This window comes from Mucor velutinosus, assembly GCF_035048745.1.
Source record: "Mucor velutinosus strain NIH1002 chromosome Unknown tig00001567, whole genome shotgun sequence".
NCBI classification, from domain to species: Eukaryota; Fungi; Mucoromycota; class Mucoromycetes; order Mucorales; family Mucoraceae; genus Mucor; species Mucor velutinosus.
Genome location: NW_027041896.1, coordinates 52,582 through 78,117, shown reverse-complemented (window position 1 = coordinate 78,117; position 25,536 = coordinate 52,582). Strand labels below are relative to the sequence as shown.

At 41.2% G+C, this 25,536-nt stretch overlaps 8 protein-coding genes across 8 annotated transcripts; 7 read left to right on the top strand and 1 right to left on the bottom strand.

Annotated features, from left to right (window-relative positions):
* Positions 1-3,596: 3,596 nt before the first annotated feature.
* ALG10 (glucosyltransferase) lies at positions 3,597-4,866 on the bottom strand (the record flags this gene model as incomplete). The annotated part of the gene is made up of 6 exons (XM_064831085.1): positions 3,597-3,672; positions 3,731-4,060; positions 4,117-4,148; positions 4,205-4,497; positions 4,561-4,681; positions 4,747-4,866. The coding sequence occupies 6 exons, from the start codon at positions 4,864-4,866 to the stop codon at positions 3,597-3,599; spliced, it is 972 nt and encodes a 323-aa protein (XP_064687953.1).
* Positions 4,867-5,704: 838 nt separating this feature from the next.
* On the top strand, positions 5,705-7,512 carry PRP45 (mRNA splicing protein; the record flags this gene model as incomplete). The annotated part of the gene is made up of 3 exons (XM_064831084.1): positions 5,705-5,953; positions 6,014-6,938; positions 7,013-7,512. The coding sequence occupies 3 exons, from the start codon at positions 5,705-5,707 to the stop codon at positions 7,510-7,512; spliced, it is 1,674 nt and encodes a 557-aa protein (XP_064687952.1).
* Positions 7,513-8,959: 1,447 nt separating this feature from the next.
* ATC70_011899 (uncharacterized protein) lies at positions 8,960-10,183 on the top strand (the record flags this gene model as incomplete). The annotated part of the gene is made up of 1 exon (XM_064831083.1): positions 8,960-10,183. One exon carries the CDS (start codon positions 8,960-8,962, stop codon positions 10,181-10,183), a length of 1,224 nt encoding a protein of 407 aa, XP_064687951.1.
* A 608-nt stretch (positions 10,184-10,791) lies between these two features.
* ATC70_011898 (uncharacterized protein) lies at positions 10,792-12,781 on the top strand (the record flags this gene model as incomplete). The annotated part of the gene is made up of 8 exons (XM_064831082.1): positions 10,792-10,884; positions 10,937-11,009; positions 11,062-11,518; positions 11,577-11,687; positions 11,742-11,836; positions 11,896-12,031; positions 12,088-12,275; positions 12,342-12,781. 8 exons carry the CDS (start codon positions 10,792-10,794, stop codon positions 12,779-12,781), a joined length of 1,593 nt encoding a protein of 530 aa, XP_064687950.1.
* A 4,603-nt stretch (positions 12,782-17,384) lies between these two features.
* On the top strand, positions 17,385-19,280 carry NAG1_8 (Glucosamine-6-phosphate isomerase (Glucosamine-6-phosphate deaminase) (GNPDA) (GlcN6P deaminase); the record flags this gene model as incomplete). The annotated part of the gene is made up of 5 exons (XM_064831081.1): positions 17,385-17,582; positions 17,638-18,045; positions 18,107-18,469; positions 18,526-18,650; positions 18,707-19,280. The coding sequence occupies 5 exons, from the start codon at positions 17,385-17,387 to the stop codon at positions 19,278-19,280; spliced, it is 1,668 nt and encodes a 555-aa protein (XP_064687949.1).
* A 1,107-nt stretch (positions 19,281-20,387) lies between these two features.
* On the top strand, positions 20,388-22,384 carry ATC70_011896 (Histidinol-phosphatase (HolPase); the record flags this gene model as incomplete). Its single annotated transcript, XM_064831080.1, has 3 exons — positions 20,388-20,444; positions 20,518-20,856; positions 20,924-22,384. The coding sequence occupies 3 exons, from the start codon at positions 20,388-20,390 to the stop codon at positions 22,382-22,384; spliced, it is 1,857 nt and encodes a 618-aa protein (XP_064687948.1).
* Positions 22,385-22,670: 286 nt separating this feature from the next.
* On the top strand, positions 22,671-23,936 carry ATC70_011895 (Phospho-2-dehydro-3-deoxyheptonate aldolase; the record flags this gene model as incomplete). Its single annotated transcript, XM_064831079.1, has 1 exon — positions 22,671-23,936. The coding sequence occupies one exon, from the start codon at positions 22,671-22,673 to the stop codon at positions 23,934-23,936; it is 1,266 nt and encodes a 421-aa protein (XP_064687947.1).
* Positions 23,937-24,437: 501 nt separating this feature from the next.
* On the top strand, positions 24,438-25,321 carry ATC70_011894 (uncharacterized protein; the record flags this gene model as incomplete). The annotated part of the gene is made up of 4 exons (XM_064831078.1): positions 24,438-24,464; positions 24,514-24,928; positions 24,990-25,018; positions 25,079-25,321. 4 exons carry the CDS (start codon positions 24,438-24,440, stop codon positions 25,319-25,321), a joined length of 714 nt encoding a protein of 237 aa, XP_064687946.1.
* Positions 25,322-25,536: the final 215 nt, after the last annotated feature.

Below are 25,536 nucleotides of genomic sequence, written 5' to 3'. Positions count from 1 at the left end.
TACAAGTATTATTATTTCAGTCCAGTGCTGGTTAGAACGTTGTTACAACAACAGTATAAAAAAAGCTATAGTAGCATCAGTTCTCATGGATTTACAACTCGTATTAATAGCTCAGCCCCTGCCAAACTGTTGAAAACCCATCGCTCAAGGCCAACTTTTGCTACAGTGGCTCACATAAAATTTTATTTGTACATGGTTTTTAGTAATACCACCCCCTGAATTTATTTGATAGTCTCCAGCATCACATGAACGTTACCAAGGTGTTACTGCCATTGTAAATTCCAATTTGAAGGTTGAAAACCCAGGTTTTAGAGGAAGCATCGTAGGTGTCGGAACGAAATCTCATTTTTTGGGGAATAAAACTCAATTAGTGAAGTGATCGGGTTGAATTGGCAGTTGAACGATGCGTTTAGGATATAGATTATCTCTGATAGGCAAATGTATTCCATGTTGCATAATACAGGAGGAGATCTGAGCATGAGCAGAGATGTGTGATAGATCGCGATCTCTTTATTCAGAAGACAGTATAAAGGAATATGAGAGTGGTGCCATCAAACGGTTAGAAGTCTATATCCTGGTTCCTAAAATGTGGTAATATATGTCCCTTCGTCCCTGAAAGTGGGTTTCAATTCTGACAAATGCTCTTCCGTCAAATTTACCAGGAAGATCATTCTATCCTGGATCATCTCTGTTGGCTGTTCCTGACTAGTGATCTATGAGCGTTTACATAACACATCTTCTCTAACTTGTTCGAAGCTTACACAATTATCCCGCATTCAAGATCAAGGTCCTATTGCTGCGACACTGCCAAATACCTATAAATACCTCTGAAATTTACACTAGTTTTAATCCTCCTTCAAACTTGGAATAACTTAATAGATATATTCAGTTTTAATTGCATTTCCTCTGTCTATATTTCATTATTCTAAACACAAGCAATAGCTTTTCTTTTAATTCTGTTTTCCTGACATTGTCCTCGCTTATTATGTTACAACCAAAGTAGCGTTAAAAAAAACCCCTTTATATGTTTAGCAAGCCCTCAAAATGGGTATATAATGGTCCAGATATAAAGGCTCTAGCATCAACAAGGAACTTGGAATAACTGTTTCCTCTTTTTCTGTAAAATACGTAGTGTTGAGTATGTAGAGCTGCGGGAGTTCAGACACTCAACGGTAGTCGGATCCTTCATAATGATCAATATTGGATTTACAGAACTTGATGTATTGACTCATTGAACAATTAGATTGATTGATTTAGCTATAATGACTTTATTTAAGTAAGATGCGCTCAAATCAATTGATAAATCTTTAGGTTTCGTATCTGATTACTTTTAAAGTCTTCCTTTGATATCTTTCTTAATTATTTTTCATTACTTGTAACTTACAGATTCCAACAATAGGCTTTATATCAAGGCCGTTGCTCAAAAATCGCTAATTTCGGAAATTATCCATCTCTCAACGTCAACTTTTCCATCAGAAACTCAATTACACTCTCGTTTTCTTGCAAAATTTGGCTCTAAGAGCTTGCTATTTTTTAAGCTGTAGCGCCGATATTTCAAAACGTATTCTTGGATGGTTTCAAGCTCACTTTTTAACTGCACCTTATTGAGCAAAAGCGGCTATAAAAGACCTACTAACACTGTGGATTGACTATCTTGCGATATTTCGAGTTTGTTTCTGTGAATTCAATCCATATAGGGATAGATACCATACATGCATTACCTCTTACGACTTAAATATATGCAGATCACAGCGAATATTAGATGCATTCCAGCAAAGATTTCTTGTGCTAGAATCCGTTTTAGGTCGTCAGAATAGTCCCAAACCATTACTCTTAACTAGCACTTACTTCTTGATACCTTTGCTCAACTTTTTGAGGTCCAAAAAAACATGACCAAAAATCGACCAAAAAGCATGAGGCACCCCTCATGGTTTTCGTCGAAAATCAAACGATCGCGATTTTTGGCTTGAAAATGAAGACTTTTACTAAGGTATATATTAAATCAAAATGTTTCTCTCGATCCAAAGCAACTTCTGAAATCACTTTTATGAGGCCTTGATATGCAAAATTTTGACATTTTGGCCAAAAACCTCATTTCATATTTTCTGGAATTGCTCAATAAGTTCAATCTAAACATCTATTTTACTTAGCACCATTGGAAGCACGTTGAAAAATACTCCAAAAATGTGTTAGGAAGCATCGGATGATCATCACGTTTTATATAGTCGAATAGCACAAAATGTTCTGGCAAGTCGAGAAGAGTTGAAATTTGTCCAATCTTAAACAGTAAAAGCATACTGAGTTTGAATTAGATTCTGCTGGCGGCACTCCTGTTGGCTGAACCAAATGCCTTTCTGATGATGGCAATGCTAATCAAATGGAGATCATAGAGCTGAAAGGACAATTGCTTAGTTTAGATAATTTTTTCTTTGTTTTTGATGAGAGGCTTTCCCTGCAAGTGTCTTTTACAATGACAACGTCTCAAAAAAGTCGCTCTATATCTTATAGAAGCCCTGTCTACGTATGGCCAGCTTCATGTCGCCACCTTAAGAGCAATACCATCGAATGGTATGGCAATTCTACTACCAGAAAAAAGACATGAATGAAGGATATGGTATACATATGCTGCATAAAACGTGAACTCCCTTTCACATTGTCTCAATAATAGCTTTCATTTGATATCAGTGGAGTATAAGCAAAAGCGGATGCAGGGACGACATCTCCCCCCCCCCCCGCCTCCCAGCCTTCCAACTCTGATATAGCCTTTCTTTTACTATGAATTGGTTGTTTAAAATCTACTTGATATACCAAGTTTGTATTATCTTTGATTTGGGATGTTGTCGGCAAGAGCCCGCAGGGCGAACCCATCATCGAGCGTAGCGATACCGATAATCTAGTTAGATTGAGTACATGCTTTCCTCTACAAACCCTCAAAATATTTGAAAAGCAAGCTTGTATGAATAGAAGCTATAGGATGACTTTCAAAAGTTGTGCCGTTTGATACGCATATTAATTCTGTATAAGTTTGCTATGAAGTAAAAGCACTGGCTACTATTGAAAATGCTATCTTAAAAGGATCAAAAAGTACAAGTAGCAGCACATTGGTGTCAAGCCAACAATAGCTCGTTGATCACAACGGTTGCAGAACTAGTTTAATGACAGTTCTAGGACGTTAGCATAGTCTAATATGTAGTAGATATTGATCTCGTATTGTGCCATAACCTGCTTGATAAGTTACTACTTTCAAGTTATCGATAGATAATTGGCATGTTGGTGAGTGATGCTTGCAAAAGTAGATGACTACAACTTGCTTCTTTCTACTCCATCAAGCCTTCCAACTTTAGGTATAAATATTCCTCCTGCTCAAGAATGCCATGTAGATCACCTCACGGGCTGGGTGTTTCAGGAACCAAGTTTCCAGCCATGTATACTTTGTTCAGATTACCATATACTTTGTCTTTGTGAAGTGCTACTCCCTACCACACATTAGGCCCTGCAAGTACAAAATTGTGTTCACTCTGAATATTCAGCGTCAATTTGGGATAAAAAAAGAATAGTTTATTGAACTTGTCTCTCTACTAGTAGTTCTACACACTTCATGTACTGATGGTATGATCGTAGTCGATTGTAGGAATAACAGAACTCATGAATTTCAAGAAAATAATTAAATATCTATGAGCTTGGTCAGTGGATGCCTTTTGCATTAACCGAGTTGAGCAAGAATACTTACTGATCCACACGGATGCCAGACTCCCCCTCGTTGGCGCCCTCGTTACCTCCTAGGCCAGCAGATTTACCATCGCCCATTCTCTCAATAATCTTCTTCATGACTTCAGCATGTTTGCAAGGATGAATTGATGCCAAACTAAGAGCCAAGTGAGGGTGTGTTTCAATGGTTACCGTCTTCTTGACATAGTCAGGAGAGACATCCTCAAACACCTGATTGGATGTTAAGGGACGGCGCTCCTCATCATATCCAAATAGCCAAATACGTGGAGTTCGATAGTATTTATCGTAGGTGATGAAGACATCATAAGTTCTCACTTGCAGTACCTTGTCGCTAAATCCAAAACATGTAAGTCTATAAGCGAGCAAAAGAGAATATATCGCACTTACTTGCTATCCTTGATATTGGGTTGTGCGACAGACTACGTAAAGCAGTGTGTAAGCAAATTACTCTCATTCATTCAATAATGCTACTCACAGGATCATCCTCTTCTTCCACTTGATCATCCATATCTGGAATATCATCCATGTCTGGTATATCATCAAGATCAGGGATATCCTCAACGTTCAGTTTCTCCAAGCCCTTTTTAATCTCTGCTTCTTCCTCCTCCTCGGTCATGATAGTTTGAGCAATCTCATCCATAGTCTTTGTTACTCTTGTGCTATGCGTGAACATCCAATCATCGCCATCATTATCAAATTCATCCTTGACTTGAGTCTCTGAATCATCTTCGACATACTCCATTTGACGAGCTCGCCTTATACATGGAACTAGAAATAAGACACTAGTTACTACAGTTATGTTTTATACACACATGCATTCATGATCTGTACCATTGCGAGTAACGAGAAATTGCTTATCGCTGGGTAAATAGTCTCTCTTCTTATCCTCTAATCCTGACTCCCATTGCCATGTCGGACACTTGTAAACCAAGAACTCTCCAGCAGCGACAAACTATGTAGATAAGAGGCATTTAGAAAATCCAAGCGAGTAAGAAACAAAATAGAAAAAAAAAGTACTTCTTCGGGTGTTAGACAACCTGTTTCCTTGAACTTTGAGTTCTTCAACACAGGAGCAAGATAGTCTCTGAATTTCTGAAAGTTGGAAAAAACTTTGTTATAGGCATCTTGTACGGACATGGTGGTGTATAATGTATTGCGTGAATAAAATAAAATAAAAAAGAAGAAAAGGTTCAACAAGCTGGAGTTATGCTGATAAAATAGAGCTGCGTGAATGCTGACCATCGCTAGGCTCACGCGCGTCAGGTGAGCCCATGCCTATTTTACAGTCAGTGCAAGGCAAGATGGAAAAGAAAGCGATTTCTGATCAACTCGTTTGAGATACCCCCCCCCAACAAAACAGCGATTCATGCAACAGAAGTTTGGATGTGCTTGAGCGATGGAAGATAATGCCTCATTCACGCTTAAACGCATGATCAAACAGTGACATGTGGAGGTAAAAAATATAAGCATGATTTTTAATATTCTTGCCGAAGATCCAGGAGCGTATGATTAAAGACCGCGCAGAATTTCATGGGTTACATACTATCGTCCTTTGGAGCTTCAACATGTTTGTACGGCACTTTAATAGGGGGTTCATCATAACATAAGAATGAAGTAAGTGTGTTTGTTTGGATGTAACGTTAAACAAGATGCAACAAAATCAGTGGGGATCAATTAGGATCAATTCCTCCCTTATTACACCAATGGTGGTCCCAAATGCCGGCCATTGTGCACATAATAAAATCATGTTTTATGCCACATTGGCCATATCATCAAGTTATATCGAGAAAATCTTGGTTAATCTGGGAGTTTCTCGGTTACAACAAACATTTGAACTTCCGGAAAACCTTATGGAAAATGGAAAAAAAGAGCTCAAGATATAAAAAGCTAGCCAACCTATATACCCATCCCGTTATCTCTTTTCTTCTTATTTTTCAATTTTTTTATAAAAAAAAAAAAAATAGAAACACTCACTATGGTCAACATCCAAACTGTCTCTACTGAACCTTTTGAAGGTCAAAAGCCTGGTACCTCAGGTCTCAGAAAGCGTGTCAAGGTATTCCAACAAAAGAACTACACCGAGAACTTTATTCAAGCCATGCTGGAAGCTATTCCTCAAGCTGATGGTGGCGCCAAGGGTGCTACTCTTGTCGTTGGTGGTGATGGCCGTTATTACTCTGATGAGGTCCTTCAAGTGATTGTTAAATGTAGTTTGGGTCAAGGCGTAAGTTATTCGGAGTGATATCATGCAAAATGTCGCATTCAATTCACGCGTTATCTATAGGTCTCTAAATTGATTGTCGGCCGCAATGGTATTGTCTCCACTCCTGCTGCTTCTAACATCATTCGTAAGCGCAAGGCTACTGGTGGTATTCTCTTGACCGCCTCTCACAACCCTGGTGGACCTGATAGTGATTTTGGTATCAAGTACAACTGCTCCAATGGCGGCCCTGCTCCCGAATCTGTTACCAACAAGATTTACGAAATCTCAAAGACCATCAAGGAACTCAAGCTCGGTGAAGCACCCAAGGTTGATTTCTCCAAATTGGGTACTCAACAGGTTGGTAATTTGACTATTGAAATCATCGATGGTGTGGATGATTACGTCGCATTGATGAAGGAGATCTTTGATTTCGAGGCCATCAAGTCCTTCTTTGATAACAACAAGGATTTCAAGATGCTGTTTGACGGTATGAATGGTGTCACTGGTCCTTATGGCCATCGTCTGTTCGTTGAGGAATTTGGTCTTCCCGAATCCAGCGTGATGCGTTGTGTCCCCAAGCCTGATTTCGGCGGTGCTCATCCCGATCCCAACTTGACTTATGCCCATGATTTGGTCGAAGCCGTTGAGAAGCAGGGTCTTGATTTCGGTGCTGCCTCTGATGGTGATGGTGATCGTAACATGATTATTGGCAAAAAGGCTTTCGTCACTCCCTCTGACAGTGTTGCTATTATCGCCCATTATGCCAAGGAAGCCATTCCTTACTTCAAGAAGCACGGTGTCAATGGTTTGGCACGTTCCATGCCCACTTCTCAAGCTATTGATTTGGTTGCCAAGAAGATGGGTGTTGAACACTTTGAAGTTCCCACTGGTTGGAAGTTCTTTGGTAACCTGATGGACGCTGGTCGTTGCTCCATCTGTGGTGAGGAATCATTCGGTACTGGTTCTGATCATATTCGTGAGAAGGATGGTCTTTGGGCTGTCTTGGGTAAGCTTGACTGAAGATAAAAAAAATCATGTTGTTTATGTAATACTGACATTCAAACTGCCATTGTAACATAGCTTGGTTGAGCATCATTGCTTATGTAAACAAGGACAAGAAATCGGGTGTCCAAGATATCCTTCAAGCTCATTACAAGGTGTACGGTCGCAACTTCTTTTCCAGATACGATTATGAAGAGGTGGATGGCCAACGTGCTGAGGATATGGTAAACCGTCTTCGTGATCAAATCTCCAAGAAGGAATTGGAGAACAAGACTGTCGGTGGATTCACTATTGACAAGGCTGATGATTTCGAGTACTTGGATCCTATTGACGGCAGCGTCTCCAAGAACCAAGGTATCCGTATCATCTTCAAGGACGGCTCTCGTATCATTATTCGTTTATCTGGTACTGGTTCTCAAGGCGCCACTGTTCGTCTCTACGTTGAAAAGTATTCCAACAATGCTGCTGAATATGCCGACGATGCTCAAGTTGGTTTGAAGCCCTTGATTGATGTTGCCTTGGAATTATCTGAACTCGAGAAGTTCACTGGCCGCAAGGAACCCACTGTCATTACCTAAATCAAGCCATCGCCATACGTTTCATATACGATATTCCCTGCATTATATATATTCGCTATTTGCACACACACACACACACACAACAACAACACTCTTTACATATAACAACAAAAAAATCTATTCATCACATCTAGTAATAAATAAAGCATTAAACCGTTTGGTTTGTACAGCAATGTAATAATTATGGCAGCTTTTGGTCTTTTTTTTTTTTGAAACTATCGAGTATAGTAGTAGCCATTGCATCCTTTAAACACTGGATCATTCACTTTGACAATGCGCTTCAAATGATATAGATGCAAGTGCTCTTGATGCACCTGTTTTGAGTTTGGATAGATCCTTCGAAAGAGCAAGCAGAAGCAGCTGTTTCAGAAAGAGCAACCGCAAGGATCTGATGTCAACTCGAGTCTTGCCTAAACATTAAGGTTTTGTTCATTAATTTCTTGTGCAACTGGGGGCAGCGATTGCTCTTCCAAAGCTCAATGTCGCAGCCCCATTCAATATACCTTGTTTGTATGTTTAACGAGTATCAAGACGACATCAACAGATTGGATCAGATATGTCACTGCGCGCAGTATTCAAAAGTAGTATCTAATTCCAGTCATTGGATCAGAACAATGTCCTCGTGAGGATGGGAAGAATCAGACGGAGTTGGTACATATGCCATTGTTGTAAACGAGTAATCGCCCATAATGCTCAGCCGTTAGTGTTAAAGAGCAAGTGCTGCTTTCAGATTCGTTCAAGGCATTTGAGGCTCCAGAACCATGCACTGGTGGTGTTTCAAGCGTGCTCTGTCTATTATGCAACCCTGGAAAATGTGCGTTACTGCCCTACAGGAACAGGGAAAAAGCACAGCATGATTCGAGATTTCATCCAGCAACGATCGAGACCCTTTTTCCATTAGCAATTCCCAGTCCATTCTTGTCAATTTCTCATGGTTAAACTGAAAGGCTATATCAACAAAAAAAAAAAAAAAAAAAAAAAAGGTAACTTTTTGTACCACCAATTGTATTCTGTTTCGATAAAGAAGCATCAGGCATTCTGATATTGCTTGCGCCTTTCCATGGCTTTTCGCTAGGACAGATCAAACATGCAAGCTTTAAGGGAACAAATTAGAAGCGTTGAACATTTACCATACAGGATTGATTATATAAACATTTTAGTGCAAAGAATTGGCTTTCAATCATAAGCCAGTGAGATGTATAGATCAAGGCACTCAAGTGATACAGAAATCAGAAGCAGGATGGTTCAACAAAGAAGCTTGATTTGATACGTCAAGAGCAGTAATAAGGTGGTCACATCAACATGTTCTTGTACAACACATTCTTGTGATAATCTTCACACACACACACACACACACACACACACACACACACACCCACACATACACACATTGCTTGGGTTCCTTTTCCCTTTTCTCTCTCTCTCATTAATTCGTTTGAATGTCATTATGGTTTTTTCAGATATTGCTCATAAGGCCTTGAACGGATTCTCTTCATCTACATCCAACGCACCGACAATAACCGCAGAAAATGACATGACCATTTTAGCACCAGATGGATTGACATTGGAGATGGTGCTGCTGAATCAGACACCTCCACCCTTCAGTCTGAAGGATTTCTCCGAGTATTTGAAGCTGACATACTGCAACGAGAATCTGCTCTTTTATGAAGCGGTGATAGAGTACAAGGATCGATGCTCAGCCTACTTTGATGTACAACTGGATGAAAATGCATTGCACTCCTGCAAGCCAGTGCCTGTTATCTTATCAGATAATCGAGTGTTTGACTTTTCCACTTTCACCAAGCATATATTGACGTCTCGAGAACAGCTCTGGTTTGACACCTTGATCTACAAATTTGAAGTCATATTGAAGGATTTCATCCTGTCTGATGCACCGCAAGAAATCAATATACCATATGAAGTTCGCCATCAGCTATTGCAGTCATACCAAACACAACAATTGTATCACCCTGCCTTGTTATTTCCCGCCTGTAGCGCTGTTATTGAACTACTGAGGATCAGTGCATTTATACCATTTGCAACTGATCCAAATAGACTTTATTGCCCCATGAAAAAGAAGAGTTTCATCAAAAGACAAAAGAGCAGCCCAGTCATATCCACAAACATCGATTCCTATTCTGCACCAATTCCTGCATTGCCGCCCATGCCGCTAACGCCTCCTCCTCCTACACCTCTGCCAACAGACATTACCTCATCCACCTCTGTTGGCTTTCTCAAGCGCATCACTGCTACATTCAAGATTCGCTATGCTTCATCCTCCTCCTCCTCCTCCTCACAAAATGAAGCAGCAGCAGCAGCAGCAGCCGCAGCAGCAGAGGCAGACAACCAAATGGCCCTACCTCCTCAATCACCAAAGCAACCATCCAATTGGCGCCAAGTGAATACACCACCATTTGCATTTAATACAACAGTGCCAGCATTACCATCATCTCCTCCCATAGCTGTACCCATGGCAGTGACACCGCCATCCATCATCAAAAGCTCCACAAGCACAAGCAGCATCAATAGCAGTAGTACTACTGGTAGCAGCGTTGATAGCCTGCAACATGGCACCTTTTTAAAGCATTTGAATTCGACACATGGTGGCTACAGTATCAGAAAATCATTAAGCAGCGGCACAGCTGCTATTGCAAGCCATCATGGCCATTAGATTTCTACATCTCTTGTATCATATTATATCCCTTACTGTATTTCTAGACAATAAAATGTATCAATATTCCTATTTCCTATTAAAACCCCATTATCAATGCAGAATCGTACATTTTCAGAAAGCGTTTTGTCACAAAATTTAATTAAATTTAATATAATTTTGCCATGAAAGCAAGCTCGGTTGCCGTTTCCGTCGTTGGCTTGCATTTAGGTCGCTTTCAGGAGACATGCGACTCTGTGAAATGTATTGCTGGCTGTCTGCTCTGAAACAAAATACAGCCACAATCGAGCATGGCATCGACTCAAACACTGCTCGGCCGATGATGGGCAGTCTTGATGATCCTACTCTTGTGAATCAGGTCTCCCTAGCAGAGTTCATCAAGGGGCATGGCCCGCGGGGGCGAACTACACTGGTTTAATCAACCCAGAATGCCACGTGATGTTGAAAGTTTACCCTTCTCGCTTCTGCTGCTGCAGGATCAAGCATTTAAATCAATGACGCAAAAAAGGTCCATATTCTTCTTTTTGGTCTTCTTTTCTGTTTTCACATTTCTTTACACATTGTTCTTCATCTCGCACCCAGTTCATACAGCCTTCATCCAGCGCAACATGTCCTACTATTGCCACGAATGTGCACAAAGAAGAGAAGTAGTGTATCATCCATTAGCCTGCGCAGTGTGCGGAAGCGAGATAATAGATTCTGTAAGAAGCAACACATCAAATAGCCAAAGCCCATATTCATCTGTTGTCCTAGATACCGATTGTCAATGAGGAAAGCAGCGAAGAGGAAGAATTGCAAGAGTTCTTTTCTGAGATTGACATGTATTGTATGTAAGCGTCATCAAGACCTGAGAAAAGGTGATTGAACACATGTACTAGACAATGCTCTGGCACGAGAGCAAGCTCAGGATGACGCTAATTTCCCCAGCTTCGAGGACGAGGAAGAAGAGGGCAGCGAGGAGGCTTTGGAGGAGAGATGTCTATTCGAGCAACTGGCATCCATGTACAATCATCCGGTTGCCAGAAACTTTACGAGCAGCAGCACGCATCCCTTTATAGCATCATCCTCGGGATCCGATACACCTACCGTTTTGAGAGAGCTAGCCGAGAGACTGCATCGCAATGAAGCAGAAGAAGCAGAGGAAGAGGCGGATGATACTGAAGATGACGGGGACATTATCTCGTACGATGTGCGCTTTGAACAAAGAGCAATGAATGAGAACAACGAATTGGAACCGCCGCATGCAGACAGGACGTGGGAAACGCCCATCGCACCAGAGCCAGAAACCGAGAGCCTATTCCACCTGCCATTTGCTCGATTTGGAAGACTGTTGGAGTAAGTTGTGTAGGGGCAGGGTGTCTGAGGCCAACCTTTCACTAACTCGAGGTTGCAGTGCCATGTACAGCTATCGCTCTGATGATGAATCTGATGAAGGCGATGGCGAATATCACCGAAGAAGCTTCTTGGATAATCTAGCAGACATCTTGTCAGATTACACCTCAGAGTCAGTATGCACCATGTTGAGAAGAAATAGACGTAGTATTCACCAGGTTTCTAGAGCTCGTCAGCAACAATCCGTTACCACACCCTCAGCAACAGTAGATGTCATTGTCAAAAGCTTGCAGAAATCATGTTTAGACTCATCTGATCCATGTAAACAAATGGCACTAGGTTCAAAATCCAAATATTTGCTCATCTGCAATGATTTTTAGTGGTACACGATGAATGCATTATCTGCCAGGAGGTATATGGAACGTCCATTGAGATCTTCCACTTGCCTTGCCAGCATAAATACCATGGTGTTTGTATCACAAAGTGGTTTAGTGTCAATACATCGTGTCCAATATGGTAAACGAAGCTTGAAATTCCTGCAAATCATACCATTAAATGCTCTGTATATCTAGCCGGCACCCTGCAGATAAAGAACAGCAACAGAATCAAGCAATGCAACAAGGTCAGCAGCAGCAGCAAAGTGGCAGACCGCAAAACACAACGCCTCCGTCTATCACACTAGATGGCTTTAGTTCGCCTACCTCATCCGCGCCTTCTCTGCCTTCAACTTCCTCCTCGTTTGTATCTGCAACTCATGAAGGTACTTTGATTGCTTTTGCTTACATACTTGTGCACTTCCATTAACCACACATTACAATCTACACAGTAGAGCGCTTTGATTGGTCAGCTATGCGCATTGTGCCAGGGCATGCTCCTTCTCTGACGGATAGCGATCAAAGTGAGGATGTTGTTTTGGATGTGTGGCAGAATAGCGACACAGAGCCAAGTCGAGAACAAAACGAACAAGAGGAGCACGACACAGATTCGGATGATGATATCGTTCGTAGTTTTGAGAGATCCATTTCATCCGTGCTGTCACCTAGAGTGCTAAACACAATACTGGGTGGTGATTCTGACTCCAGAAGTCAGGGAACAAGAGATGTTTATCCACCTTTGAATCCCATGGATTTCTATATGACAGATCGTTATCGCACACCTTCGCCGCGCATTAGATGGGATATCAGCAGTGTGCATGATGACGACGATGATGATGATACCATGTTGATGGATTGGGTGCACAACTCGTCCATGGATGAAGTGGACTAATAGTTACACCGTCATCGTTGGTCGAATGTCCATGCTCTACCCCTCACATTTTATATATATATAGCAATCACTCTCTTATATACCAAATTATTGTATACATATCTATAGCATCACCATCTAATTTGCATAAAGCACGACTCAACTTACTAAAAATATCTTTAATTTAATCTGATCTAATGGTATCTATTGAATGCGTACGGATACATGATGCATCGTGAATGGTATTGTTGGTCACACTGATCATGGCAGATTTAGAACAGCTGGCATTGCGGAGGTATTCAAATCAAAAAAGCAGGCGTAGACCTCAGAAAACAAGATATTAGAACTACCATATGACAGCTGCAGCCATTAATTTCATAGTATTATGGAGCGAAATGGGTTGCTTTTTAACCCAAGGCCAATCTTGTGTTAGATATCATGCTCCCTGTTAATGATACCAATCAAGTGTTCACACTACCACACCTACAAATTGTGTGTAATTTCAAGCGAAAAGAATACACTTCATATAAAATTTCATGTTACACTTTTTGCTTTTGTTGGGAGGTTATCGGATCATGCAAAGTCAAAGCAATTCGTTTATAGCTAAAACTCATACAGAGTTGCCTTTCCAGTAAATTGCAACTGCCAAAGATGTGATTTATACCGTGTAAATAAACTCTATAAAACAATACATAACGAAAGTTGACAGCTTTCAAGCCCTCATATCTTGACATGTAGGCGTTTCTGAGCCACCGAAATGACGCCAAACAATTGTACTTGAGTAGTAGTAACTTCCTGACACCTTTGCTCAACTTTTCGGGCCAAAAATCGACTAAAAAGCATGAGGAGTACCTCATGGTTTTCATCGAAAATCAAACGATCGCATTTTTCACCTTGAAAAATGAAGACTTTTACTATGGTATACGAGCCTTTCAGCACTTCGGGTGGTTTCCTGACCTACGCTTCGCTTCGGTGGAAACCAACCTACGTTCAAACGGCTCGCGCTGCCGCGGGCCTTTGGCTAATATCCCAAAATTAATAGAGCTAAAATGTTAGAAGAGGAACCCTGATTGTTGATTGATACATAATCACTAATCATATGAGTGTTTATGCTTCGGATGGTTCTCACCGAAGCGTAGCGAAGGTAGAGAACCAACCTGCGCAGCGGCAGCTCGTGCTACTGATTGCTCTTGCGTATTTTATCAAAATACTGCTACTTTCATTTTGACCCTCCACTTACACATAGTAACCCTTCATATTATCTGTGGATCTGATTCTTATGTGATGTTCTACATCCATATACACGTAGCTACTTCATATACGGGCAAGCAGCATACTGGTATTCCCACTTTTTAGTCCTTAGTGTCCCTAATACAGAAAGTATGAGTGCATTTGAGCTGAATTTTCTTGCGTTCAAGGCCGTTTTAGATCGTCAGAATAGCCCCAAATGGTTGCTTTCATCTGGCAGTTACTTTCTGACACTTTTGCTCGACTTTTTGGGGACCAAAAAAACATGGTCAAAAATCGACCAAAAAGCATGAGGTATCCCTCATGGTTTTCATCGAAAATCAAACGATCGCATTTTTCATCTTGATAATGGAGACTTTTACTATGGTATATCTTGAATCAAAATGTTTCTATCAATCCAAAGCAACCTCTGAAATTATCTTTGTGGGACTTTGATATGTAAAATTTCGACATTTTGGCCATAAATCTCTTTTCATATTTTTACAAATCATTCAATAAGTAAATTCAAAACATCTATATAACTTGGTACCATTGGAAGCGCCTTGAAAAGTACTCCAGGAAAGCTTAAGGAAGCATGGGGTGATTATCATACTTCACTTAGTCGAATCTGCAAAAATAGCTCGATCGAGTCCAGAATCATCAAAATTTGTCCAATCTGGGACAGACTATGATTCTGGGTTTGAATTAATTTTGGCTGGTGGGGCCAGCTGGAAAACTCATGCCCTTTTCATAAGGCAATACAGTAGTAAATGCCCTTGAAGCGTATAGAAAGTAGGTGGAATGTCATAGCACTATCGTTTATAATGATATTTTATTGCCTTCTATATCGTTCATAATGATATTTTATTGCATTCTATATTTAATAACGTTAGTCTGGACATTGACAATGCATGGGTTGCATAAAATGTCTGCAGTAAGTAGTGAAATCTCTGAGGCTCCGAGCTGTCGTTCAAAGAAAACGTTGGTAGCATTGAGCAGAGGAAAGAGGATAGAAATAATAGTGGTTTTTATTGATTGATTGTAAAATCATTATTCTCATATGAGCCAGGTCTGATAGATGCCTTGAAACTCAGGTTCCATATTAGGATTGTAAAGTGCAAAAGGACTGAACATTTATTATGTTATGATATGAGCCAGGTCTGATAGATGCCTTGAAACTCAGGTTCCATATTAGGATTGTAAAGTGCAAAAGGACTGAACATTTATTATGTTATGATATGAGCCAGGTCTGATAGATGCCTTGAAACTCAGGTTCCATATTAGGATTGTAAAGTGCAAAAGGACTGAACATTTATTATGTTATGATATTGAATCAAAGTGTTTCTCTCAATCCAAAACAGCTTCTGAAACCACTTTTATGAGGCTTTTATATGCAAAATATGACTATTTTCGCTGAAAACCTCATTTCAAATTTTATTAAATTGCTCAATAATTTCAGTCAAAACACTTATTACAATTAACACCATTGGAAGCGCCTTGAAAAGTACTTCAAAGATGTATTAGGAAGTATTTTTTTTTTTTTTTTTTGTAGGGGAGTCGAGCTCCAGGTTTTATTTAAAGTCCTTAAAATGTCATGCTGAGGGATAGAAAAGACTGTTGGTGGACCCAATGTCTGCAAAGAAGGGGAATAAGATATTTTTGAATTAAGTTGGGAAAGAAATCTACTGCTAATAAGGTGCGACACCTAGAGCCAAAACAGTCTTGCGGAAATCGTCAAAATATAGATAATGGATAGAGTACAAAACACCAAACGAGGACATCAGTACTACTTCAAAAAATCAAACAACTTGCGTTCACCAGGATTTGAACCGGGATCCTCCCGTTGGCATACGGGAGTTTTTACCACTTCGCCCTACCACCAGGGGCTTGTATTAGGAAGTATGAGATGTTCAACAAGACTTTCATAGTCGAATATACAAAATAGATAGAATCAAGTCGAAACTGACGAATATTAAACCAATATGGTGCAAATTCTTAACCCGGAGTTTTAATGTTTTGGCTGGCAAATGCAGTGCCGTATTCCCTTCCTGAGACAACAATGTTCTGAAGCTAATAACAAGAGAATTACGAATCGACTGGCACTATAGCTTATTCTAGATATACCTTTCTTAAGCTCTGTTGCTTATCTTTATATTTATAAAGGCTTTTTGGTACAAATTGCAAAGCCAAATGCGTGGGTTAGTGTGATATCCTATCCAGAATACCAGATCGCAAAACCGTTTGAATCAGTGATAACAAAAGCTAATACGCGACGATAAAGCATCAGGCATTGATTTTATGACCATAGAGCCAAGAAAGTGCCTGAAATAATTCGATAAATGTGAAACATGAGGAGGCAGATGTACGTTCAAAGATGTTGAAATAAAGATTACATGTGTACGCCATCGCAATCAACATTGGCATATGTTTTCAAGTGCGGGAGCCAAGGCAATCCCATATAAATATATAAAATAAGCCGTGTTTCAGTTTCACCATTCAGATCAAGTGTGTATGTATGTGTGTGTGTGTGTGTGTGCATGTACCTTTAATCATGCAAATGCAATCAATTATCGTTTTTTTTTTTTTTTTTTTTTTTTTTTTGTTTAGATCAAGATGAGCAGAATGGCCTGATTTGAAAATTAAATACAGACAGATTGGCCTTACTCAGCATACATGTGTATCAAAGACCTACAGCTTGACTATTCCTGGCTGACTGACTTCATGTGAGAAATGGCGTCAATTGAACATGTACACACAATAACCAGCTATAAGGCATTTTCTGGTAATGATTTGTGGATTCCCCAACATGTAGAAACTCTTAAAAATTGGGGCATGTCATATAAATACTTTTGCTGGTTCCAAGGAGCAATCTCCAAACTAGGAGACAGCTCCAAGTCTCCCTTGCTCCTTTAAAGCGTCGGTAGGCAGTAGGCTTCTATATTTGAGGGTGAGAAAATAAGCATGTGCATTCAGTTCATGTCTTCGGGATCATCAAGTGACCACTTTATAACGTTAAGCAAATGGAATGCGAGCATTTGACCTTTGCCAGTTGTGATTCAACATGTCATTCTGCCAATCATATTGTACATGTCATCTCCATCATGCTGAAGCTCGTGATAATGATGGGCCTATATATAATAAGCTTTTACGTGCATTCTACCTCTTTTTTCTCTTTGTCATCAGTCCTCTCAATAGACATGTCGCCTATTATTGATTTTGTTCGTCGTCAATTGTCCTCTACAAAGTTGCATGAAGAGCAACACACCGCAAATGCCGCTACCACAACCGATCTGATCTCAAGATCAGGCTATCTAAATGAAGGCAAGTGTTCCGCATTATAAAATCCGATTGAATTACCAATACTGGATGCTTATACAAAACACGAACAGGCACTGCCATGGATCATGCTAAGCGCCAAAGACTTGGCTTGAATGGTCTTTTACCTGCTGGTGTTGAGACATTGGAAATCCAAAAAGCTCGTGCTCTGCGAGTGCTTCGCTCAAAGCACAATTTATTAGAAAAGTACATTTTAATGGCCCAACTTCGTACTACCAACGTTCGTTTATTCTATAAGATTGTCATTGATGAATTAGAGGTATACAGACTGACAAAGCAGCAATCTCTTTCAATCACTAATAGGCGTCATGTAGGAATTGGCCCCTGTGATCTATACCCCGACTGTTGGCACCGCATGCTTGGAATACTCAACCATCTATCCCTTCTTGGCTGCTCCTGGTGTATCGGATGGTCTTTATCTCACTAAAGCCGAATTGCCGGAACTGTGTCAAACTATTCGCAACTATCGTCCTACAGACACCGAGGGTTTCGAGCCAGAGATTGCTGTGATTTCTGATGGTTCTCGCATTCTAGGTCTCGGTGATTTGGGAACAAACGGTATTGGTATCCCCATTGGTAAACTCCAACTCTATGTTGCTGGTGCTGGTATCGACCCTCGTCGCACATTACCCATCATTCTGGATTTGGGTACAAATAATGAAAAGTTGCTCAATGATGAGTTTTATATCGGTCTTCGTCAAAAGCGACCCAATGATGAAGAGGTAAGCCTATGAGCATAGTGGATCAACACAAGAGTTGGCTGCTAACAGCATTTGTGCATAGTTTTATCAAACAGTGGACACAGTCTTAACAGCACTCCACACTGTTTATCCCAACCTCCTTATTCAATTTGAAGATTGGTCCTCTGAACACGCATTTGGCCTCTTGGACAAGTACCAAAATCAAATGCTCTGCTTCAATGACGACATCCAAGGCACAGGGGCTGTCATTTTGTCTGGTGTCATTAACGCCATTCGCAAGGTGGAGAAAGAGAACCAGGTGTCTCCTCGTGATCACCGTATTGTGTTCTATGGTGCTGGTTCTGCTGCTATTGGCGTTGCTCGTCAAATTCAAAGCTACTTTCAAATTGAGCACAACATGACTGAAGAGGAAGCTAAGCGTGTCTTTTGGATTGTGGATTCCAAGGTGAGTGATAGATAGTGTGCATGATGAGCTATTATTCATCATGCTTCTCCTGACAGGGCCTTGTCACTACTACACGAGGCGATAAATTAGCTCAACACAAGGTGTATTACGCACGGGATGACAATGAAGGTCAACAGTACAAGGAATTAATCGATATTGTCAACTATGTTAAGCCCACAGCGTAAGTCATCTGTATATCATGCGATTTGTTGAATCAGGCTCTAATACCAGCTCTAGTTTGATCGGTTTGTCATCCACGACCGGCGCTTTCAACGCTCAAGTTTTGGAGCGTCTTGCCTCACTCAACGAACAACCAATTGTATTCCCTCTCTCCAATCCAGCCACACAGGCAGAATGCACATTTGAGCAAGCCATGGAAGCCACCAACAACAAGGTCATTTTTGCATCTGGCACCGCTTTCCCTGCATATACCATCAAATCCACTGGCGAGATCAAATATCCTGGTCAAGGCAACAACATGTACATCTTCCCTGGTTTAGGCCTTGGTGCTGTCCTGGCTAAACCCAAGCATATCTCTGACCGTATGATCTACGAAGCATCCAAAGCATTAGCTGACTCGCTTACTGAAGAAGAAATCAGCAAGGGCTGGCTCTATCCATCTTTGAAGCGTATTCGCAGCGTATCAGCTATCGTTGCAGCAGCTGTTTGTCAAGAGACGTTGAATGAGAATCTAGCCACATCGCAAGCTATGATGCAGTGCAAATCACATGAGGACATTTTAGATTATGTAAAAGCTCATATGTGGTCTCCCAGCTATGGAAGTAATAATCAACAAGCTGGTAAATTGTAGTAGTTGTAATAGCAGTAGTGAATAAAGTTTATTATACCCCTCAAAATTCCCTTTTTGTGCCATTTGTCCGGTTGTTGTTTATTTGGGCTCCAAGTTACACATGAGTGTACCGTACGTTCTACAGCGGTACGATGCATTATCAATGATTCATGCGGGGTATCAAGACATTGGAAATGCTGCTATCCAAAGCTCCATTGTGCCATTGAAAACACAAGCAGCAGGATATTTCAGTAGATTTGATGCATGGCGGTTGGAGCGAGAAGTGATGGGAGGTATGCCACCTCCATGTTACCTGGATCGAAATCAGGCATTGACACTGGATTAAAATCCAATTTTTGGTAGTAAATCACTGCTTCAAAGGCAATCTTTGAGGTCGTTTCATTCCATGAGCGAGGGCTCGCTAGGGAAAGCAATTCACGTCAAAAGTAGCCTATACATGTGAGTCATCATGATTGATTCTATTTTGCAAGAAAAACGGATTTTAACGTAACGTACAAGGCGCCTGAGATTGGTGTATTCTACTAAATGTAGGTAATGCCCTGACTTGAAAATTAATGCACAGTTTTTTTTTTTTTTTTTTTTTTTTTTTTCTGGCAGATGAACGGCATCCCTACCAGGGAGCCACCGTCCCACGTCCATGCAGATAAGCCTGTTCATGCTAATTCATGTTACGTCTCTGAATTCGATGCTGGTTGCACTGACGTCCCATGTTGAATGATCCGTCAGCAAGCATTTTGTCATGTCTAATGACCAGCGTTATTCGCATCACCTCCTTCAACATGGCATACAGCAAATACCATTAAAAAAAAAAAAAACCTTTATACAAGCGGGAAGATTTGCTCGCAAGAGTGAAACACATTCATTTTGATTTACTAAATTAAGATTTCTTCTTTTTCTGCCACCTGCATAAACAGTGATCTTGAGTGGCTGTGTTTCAAGGCCTAAACAGCAGTCGGGGGGTTTTACGTTCGTTATATGATGTGTAAACTACAAAAGCAATTCTTTTCTTTTTTTTCTCTCTCTCCCTTTTCTTACATATCTCTGTTCTTTGCACGCATCTCCCTGCCATTCCATTGACCTTTATACACACACTATTGCACTACCGGCATGCTCATTTTAAGGCACAACACCCTATCGTCTGAAGACCTGTTCAAAATTGAATGTGTAAAGTATATTACTGCTCTGTTTGTTTACACACAATGATCAGGATTTCTAAATTGGATGCTTGTTTCTTTAGCTCATGATCAAGGTGGCAGATCCAAAATACGTAATTCAGGATCTTCAGCATTTCACTGTTCTTGACAAATCTCGAGCAGAACTGTATGGATACATTCTCGGATTCTTGGAGCGCCTTGGTTTATGCGAATCTATTGGTGTTACACCATCTGAATTTCTCGATTTTTTAGTAGATGTGGATCATGGCTACTTGCCAAACGCGTACCACTCGTTCTATCATGCGGTGGACGTTGCCATTGTGCTGTATCATATGGTGTGTCAATACGATATCGCCAGCTACATTTCTCGCATCGATATCGCTGCGCTAATGATTGCTGGCTTGTGTCATGATATTGGTCATGTAAGTGGGTTAAACCAATGAAATGAAGGGTGAAGGTTACTAATTTGTACTGGAAAAAAATTTTCAGCCAGGCAAGAACAACAACTTTCAAGTCAATCTAAAGACGGATTTGGCTATTCGATATAGTAACAAGTCAGTTTTAGAAAGCTACTCTTGCACCATCACAATGGATCTGTTAACAAAGCACAAGCTGCTAAGAAAACTGGAGAAAGCAAGCGGGTCATTGGGGCTGCCTACATCAGAGTCTGAAATGCGCACTGGGATCATCAAGATGATTTTAGCAACAGACATGATTTTCCACTATGAACTGCAAGAAAACCTGGCAAACCTATTAGAAATCATCACGGATGAAAATGTGGGACAAGATCAAGTGATGCAAATGAGATCTTCTCTACATAAACCGGTTTTACCGTCCACAAAAGAGGAGGATGAAGACGAGAAGGAATGCCACCACCACAATCACACGCAACAGCCGCCACAATCCCAAGATCAAGATCAAGATCAAGACGCAGAGATCCAGGTCAAGGACATATTCTCCAGCCAAGGCGCTAAAAGCGCGATATCGTATTTTAGAAGGAAATCGTATTTCGAGGAGGACACTGTACCACTATGCTTAAAGACAATGCCTGTATTACCTGTGAGTCCAGAAGAGGAAGAGGAAGACGACGATGATGACGATGCGGATCATAACAACTCCACAACCAACACGTTAGCCAGCACCACGTCAGAAAAGCATCATTCATCTGGAGTGGATCTCGTGACGGTAACGACACCCGATGGCAAGACGGCATTTACACCACCAAACTACATAATGGAACCACAGCAGCGGTTGATACTATGCCAGATTATACTCCATGCTGCTGACATAAGTAATGCGCTAAGACCATGGCCTATATGTCTAAGCTGGTCAAATTTAGTGTGTGAAGAATTCTTCCTGCAAGGCGACGCTGAACAAGAGCACGGACTCAAAGTATCACCGAATATGGACAGAAATCAAGTGAGCCAAACCACCATTGGCTTGCAATTTGGCGACTTTGTGGTTAGCCCTTATTTCGAGATATTTGCAGCCTTGTTTCCCAAGGCCGATGAACTGCTGAAAGAGCTGGCAGCCAATCGATTACAATGGATCAAGATGGAGGAAGAGCTGCAAGACAACAAAGACCAAGAAGAGGAGGAAAATCAACGACTGCCATCCAGCATGTTACCTGATCGACCCATCATCAATCCATCAGGCAGACGAGTCAGTGTGGCTGCTGGTATGGTGGTTATACCTGATGAACTGGAAGAACGCACGATTGGATCAGGAAAATACAAGCGCAAATACTGGGGTGTTCGAAGTGTTAGTCATAGCGATATATCAGACTTGAAGGAACAATTGACACATCGTGAAAGAAATGAGGTTATCCGCAGACGAAAGAGCGAGGAACCAAATTTTGTCAATTCCAGAAGACTCAAACTCACGCCCATGTCACCTCGATCTTCACCTCCAACAAAGAGGTCTTCTACACTACCTGTTGGACAAAAATAGCCCCCCCCCCTTAACCATGTCTCTTAAAAATATATAAAACGACAGGCCTAGCCTTCATTGTCTCTTCAGCGGCCTCTTAATCACCCACAATGTAACAGTAGATCTCCCTATACAAAATTTATTATAAAATACGCTTTGCAGTGGTACATGTTGCCTTTCCCATCTCTTTTCTCTTTCTTTCTTTTTCTTCTAGTAAACACCCAACATGGCTTTTCTATTCATTATACGAGCATATGCCTGTATATATCTTGTATTATCGATCATTGAACCTAAGCAGACAGCCGACATGACAGCACTGCTTTTAGAACTGATGGTACCTACTGGCAAAACAAGTCGTTTGAATCACATTGTACGGTGTATGTGTCTGCTGCTCGTCTTTGTTGTACTGTATACCTTTACTTGCATCAATGCTATCAAGAACCTCACAGCGCCCCCTCCACCAGCATCGCCACATATGCCAGTATCATTACCTGAGCCATCATCAAAGAGCCCCACATCAAAAACAACAACAACAACCAAACAAACAGCCAGTAAAATCAACAATGCACCCGCAAAAACACCTATGCGTTCGACTGCAGATTTGGCTACAGTTCACGGTAAACAGGTGGAGCCAATAGCGGCCAACGACAACAGCAACCAAAGCGCCAACCATGCCCATGTTACTCCTTCTGATCCGCCTCCCCCTCCTTCTTCCGCCATGAATGACGCTGGTAAAGACCAATTGACTCAATTAATCAATAATGATACTATCATCAAGAAACAAGATCCCACAGCTACTCAGGTGATACCAATGAAAGCCAAAGAAGAACATGTAGATGTTGCTGAAAAGGATCAAGTAGCACAACCTGCTATTCCTGTTCAAACACCGGAAGCATTTCATCCGCAACAACCCTCAGCCACTACTACAACACAGGTGGATCAAGCAGCAGCAGCATCTGATAAGCATTCGAAAAAGGAGCAGTACTATGAGGAAATCAATAGAAAAGGGAATGATCTTATGGCATTTTCTGATAACTTGCAGCGTATCTTTGATGAGCCACCCACACCTTCCCCCGATCACCATGGTCGACCTTTCTCCATGATACAGCCTAGCAGCACTTACTTGGATGAGGCCATTTCAACCACGCCTGCCTTGACTCCACCCAACCAATCCTCTGCTGCTGGTTCAACATTGTCTCGTAAAAGCAGTATGGCAAGCCAAGATTCCGTGCTCAAGAGTAAATTGCATCAAGCATTTCAAAAGATTACTCGATCCAGCACTATTAATGTCACCCACAACAACAACAACAACAACAACAACAACAACAACAACAAACAACAACACAATGATGATATCACTGCCGTGGCCCCAGAGCCCTCTAAAAGCAAACGATTCAGCTCTATTCGATTCAGTAAAAGAAAGGTGCCCAAAGAGCAGAAGGCGGAAGCTGCAGAGGTGAACAGCCCCATCCATGATGCGCCTACACCCAGGAAATCCACTTCTACCACCAAGAACATTGTAAAGAAAGTGTTTAACCGAACAAGCAGAATGCTTTCTAAACAACCATTGTAATCAGCCTTAATCTTAATTGCACATAGTTTGCGTATATATTCCTTTTTTTTTTTTTTCTTTTCTTTCTTACTTTTGCTTAATCAAATAAAAATTTCGATTTATGAACAAACAATCAACAGCAAATGCCTCAGTCTGATGTGATACCCGAGCTCCAAATACCTCTCCTTGGCGCTTATTATGTATATAAACTTGCTAAAAATATCGATAGTATTCATGCGCCGTTGCCTTTTAATAATGGCTGTTGTTGCAGTGGAACCAAGCCAGCACAGCGCAGAGCAAATAATATCGTATGGTATTGGAAATGAGTGTCGCTGCACCGTTTTGTTTTTTTTTTTTTTATCTCCACCACGGTAGATTTCAACTGGCAAAGCGAAATAGCACTGCAGTAGTCTCTAAACGAGACAGGATCCGTCATGCCTTGGCAAAGTTTGATTTAAAAGCATCACATGGCACTATGTAGACATATCTAATACGGATCATGAGGCCGCGTCAACAGTGGATATGAGCACTGCCATAGTGGATGTCGAGGTAAACATCTGGCAGAAAGCAAGACTAGTATTTGGTCAACAACTATCAGAAAAATGGCCGTATTCATATCGGTAGCCCACCACAAGAATCCTACTTGAACTTTGATACAGGTAGTGCCGATATTTGGGTACCAGCATCTGATTGTCATCGTTGCGGTGGTCAAAGACACTACAAGTCCTCACTGTCTGGCTCATTTCGCCCGGAAACCATGGATGAGAATAGCACATGGCAAGTGCGTTATGGCAACGGTTCAGGCATCGCGGGTATCATTGGGCATGTTACAATCATTCTCGGAAATGACCTTTCGCTAGAGAACTGTCTCTTTGGTATTGCCAAGGAGCAAGCGCATGGATTTGCAAGAGATCCGTTCATGGATGGTTTGTTTGGCTTGGCTTTTCCTGCTCTTGCAGCAATTAACAACAAGACCAGTTTTGTTCAGGAATTACATAATCAAGGAGCATGTTGTTCGTTTTTTTTTTTTTTTTTTTTTTTGGCTTGGCTTGGCTTGGCTTGGCCGGTCCACAGCCGAGAAGGATAATAAGCAAGGTGAAGTGGTAAGTTGTAATCGATGCCTATGCTCTCGTCAAGCGCAGATGCTGAATAATTCAATATAGATGATTGAAAGCATCAATACCGACTACTTGGATGGCAACCTTGCTTACATTCCAGTGGAACAGCAATCGTTTTGGAAAGTGCCCGTGCGTGATGTCTCGGTCCATGGCCAGCAGATCTACGATAAAGCAGGCGGTGCTATTCTGGATACAGGTGCCACACTACTGGTTACGCCAGCTACGGTGTCTCGAAAGATCCATGAGGCTAGCTTTGATGCCTTGTACGGCTGGCGCATGCTTTTGTGATTTAGCTACCACCAAGGGCCATGAATAGGGTATCACCATCACATTGGGAGAGCATGATTTCTCGCTCAGTGCTGCTGATCTTGTGAGAGACAGACGCTTCTCAAAAAGTAGTATAGCGTGTATGATTATAATAATATGCAGGTGGGTTTAGCACCTTCCAAACGGCATTGAACACAGTAATCAAAACGTAGTTTATTAGTACATGAAAGCGCTAG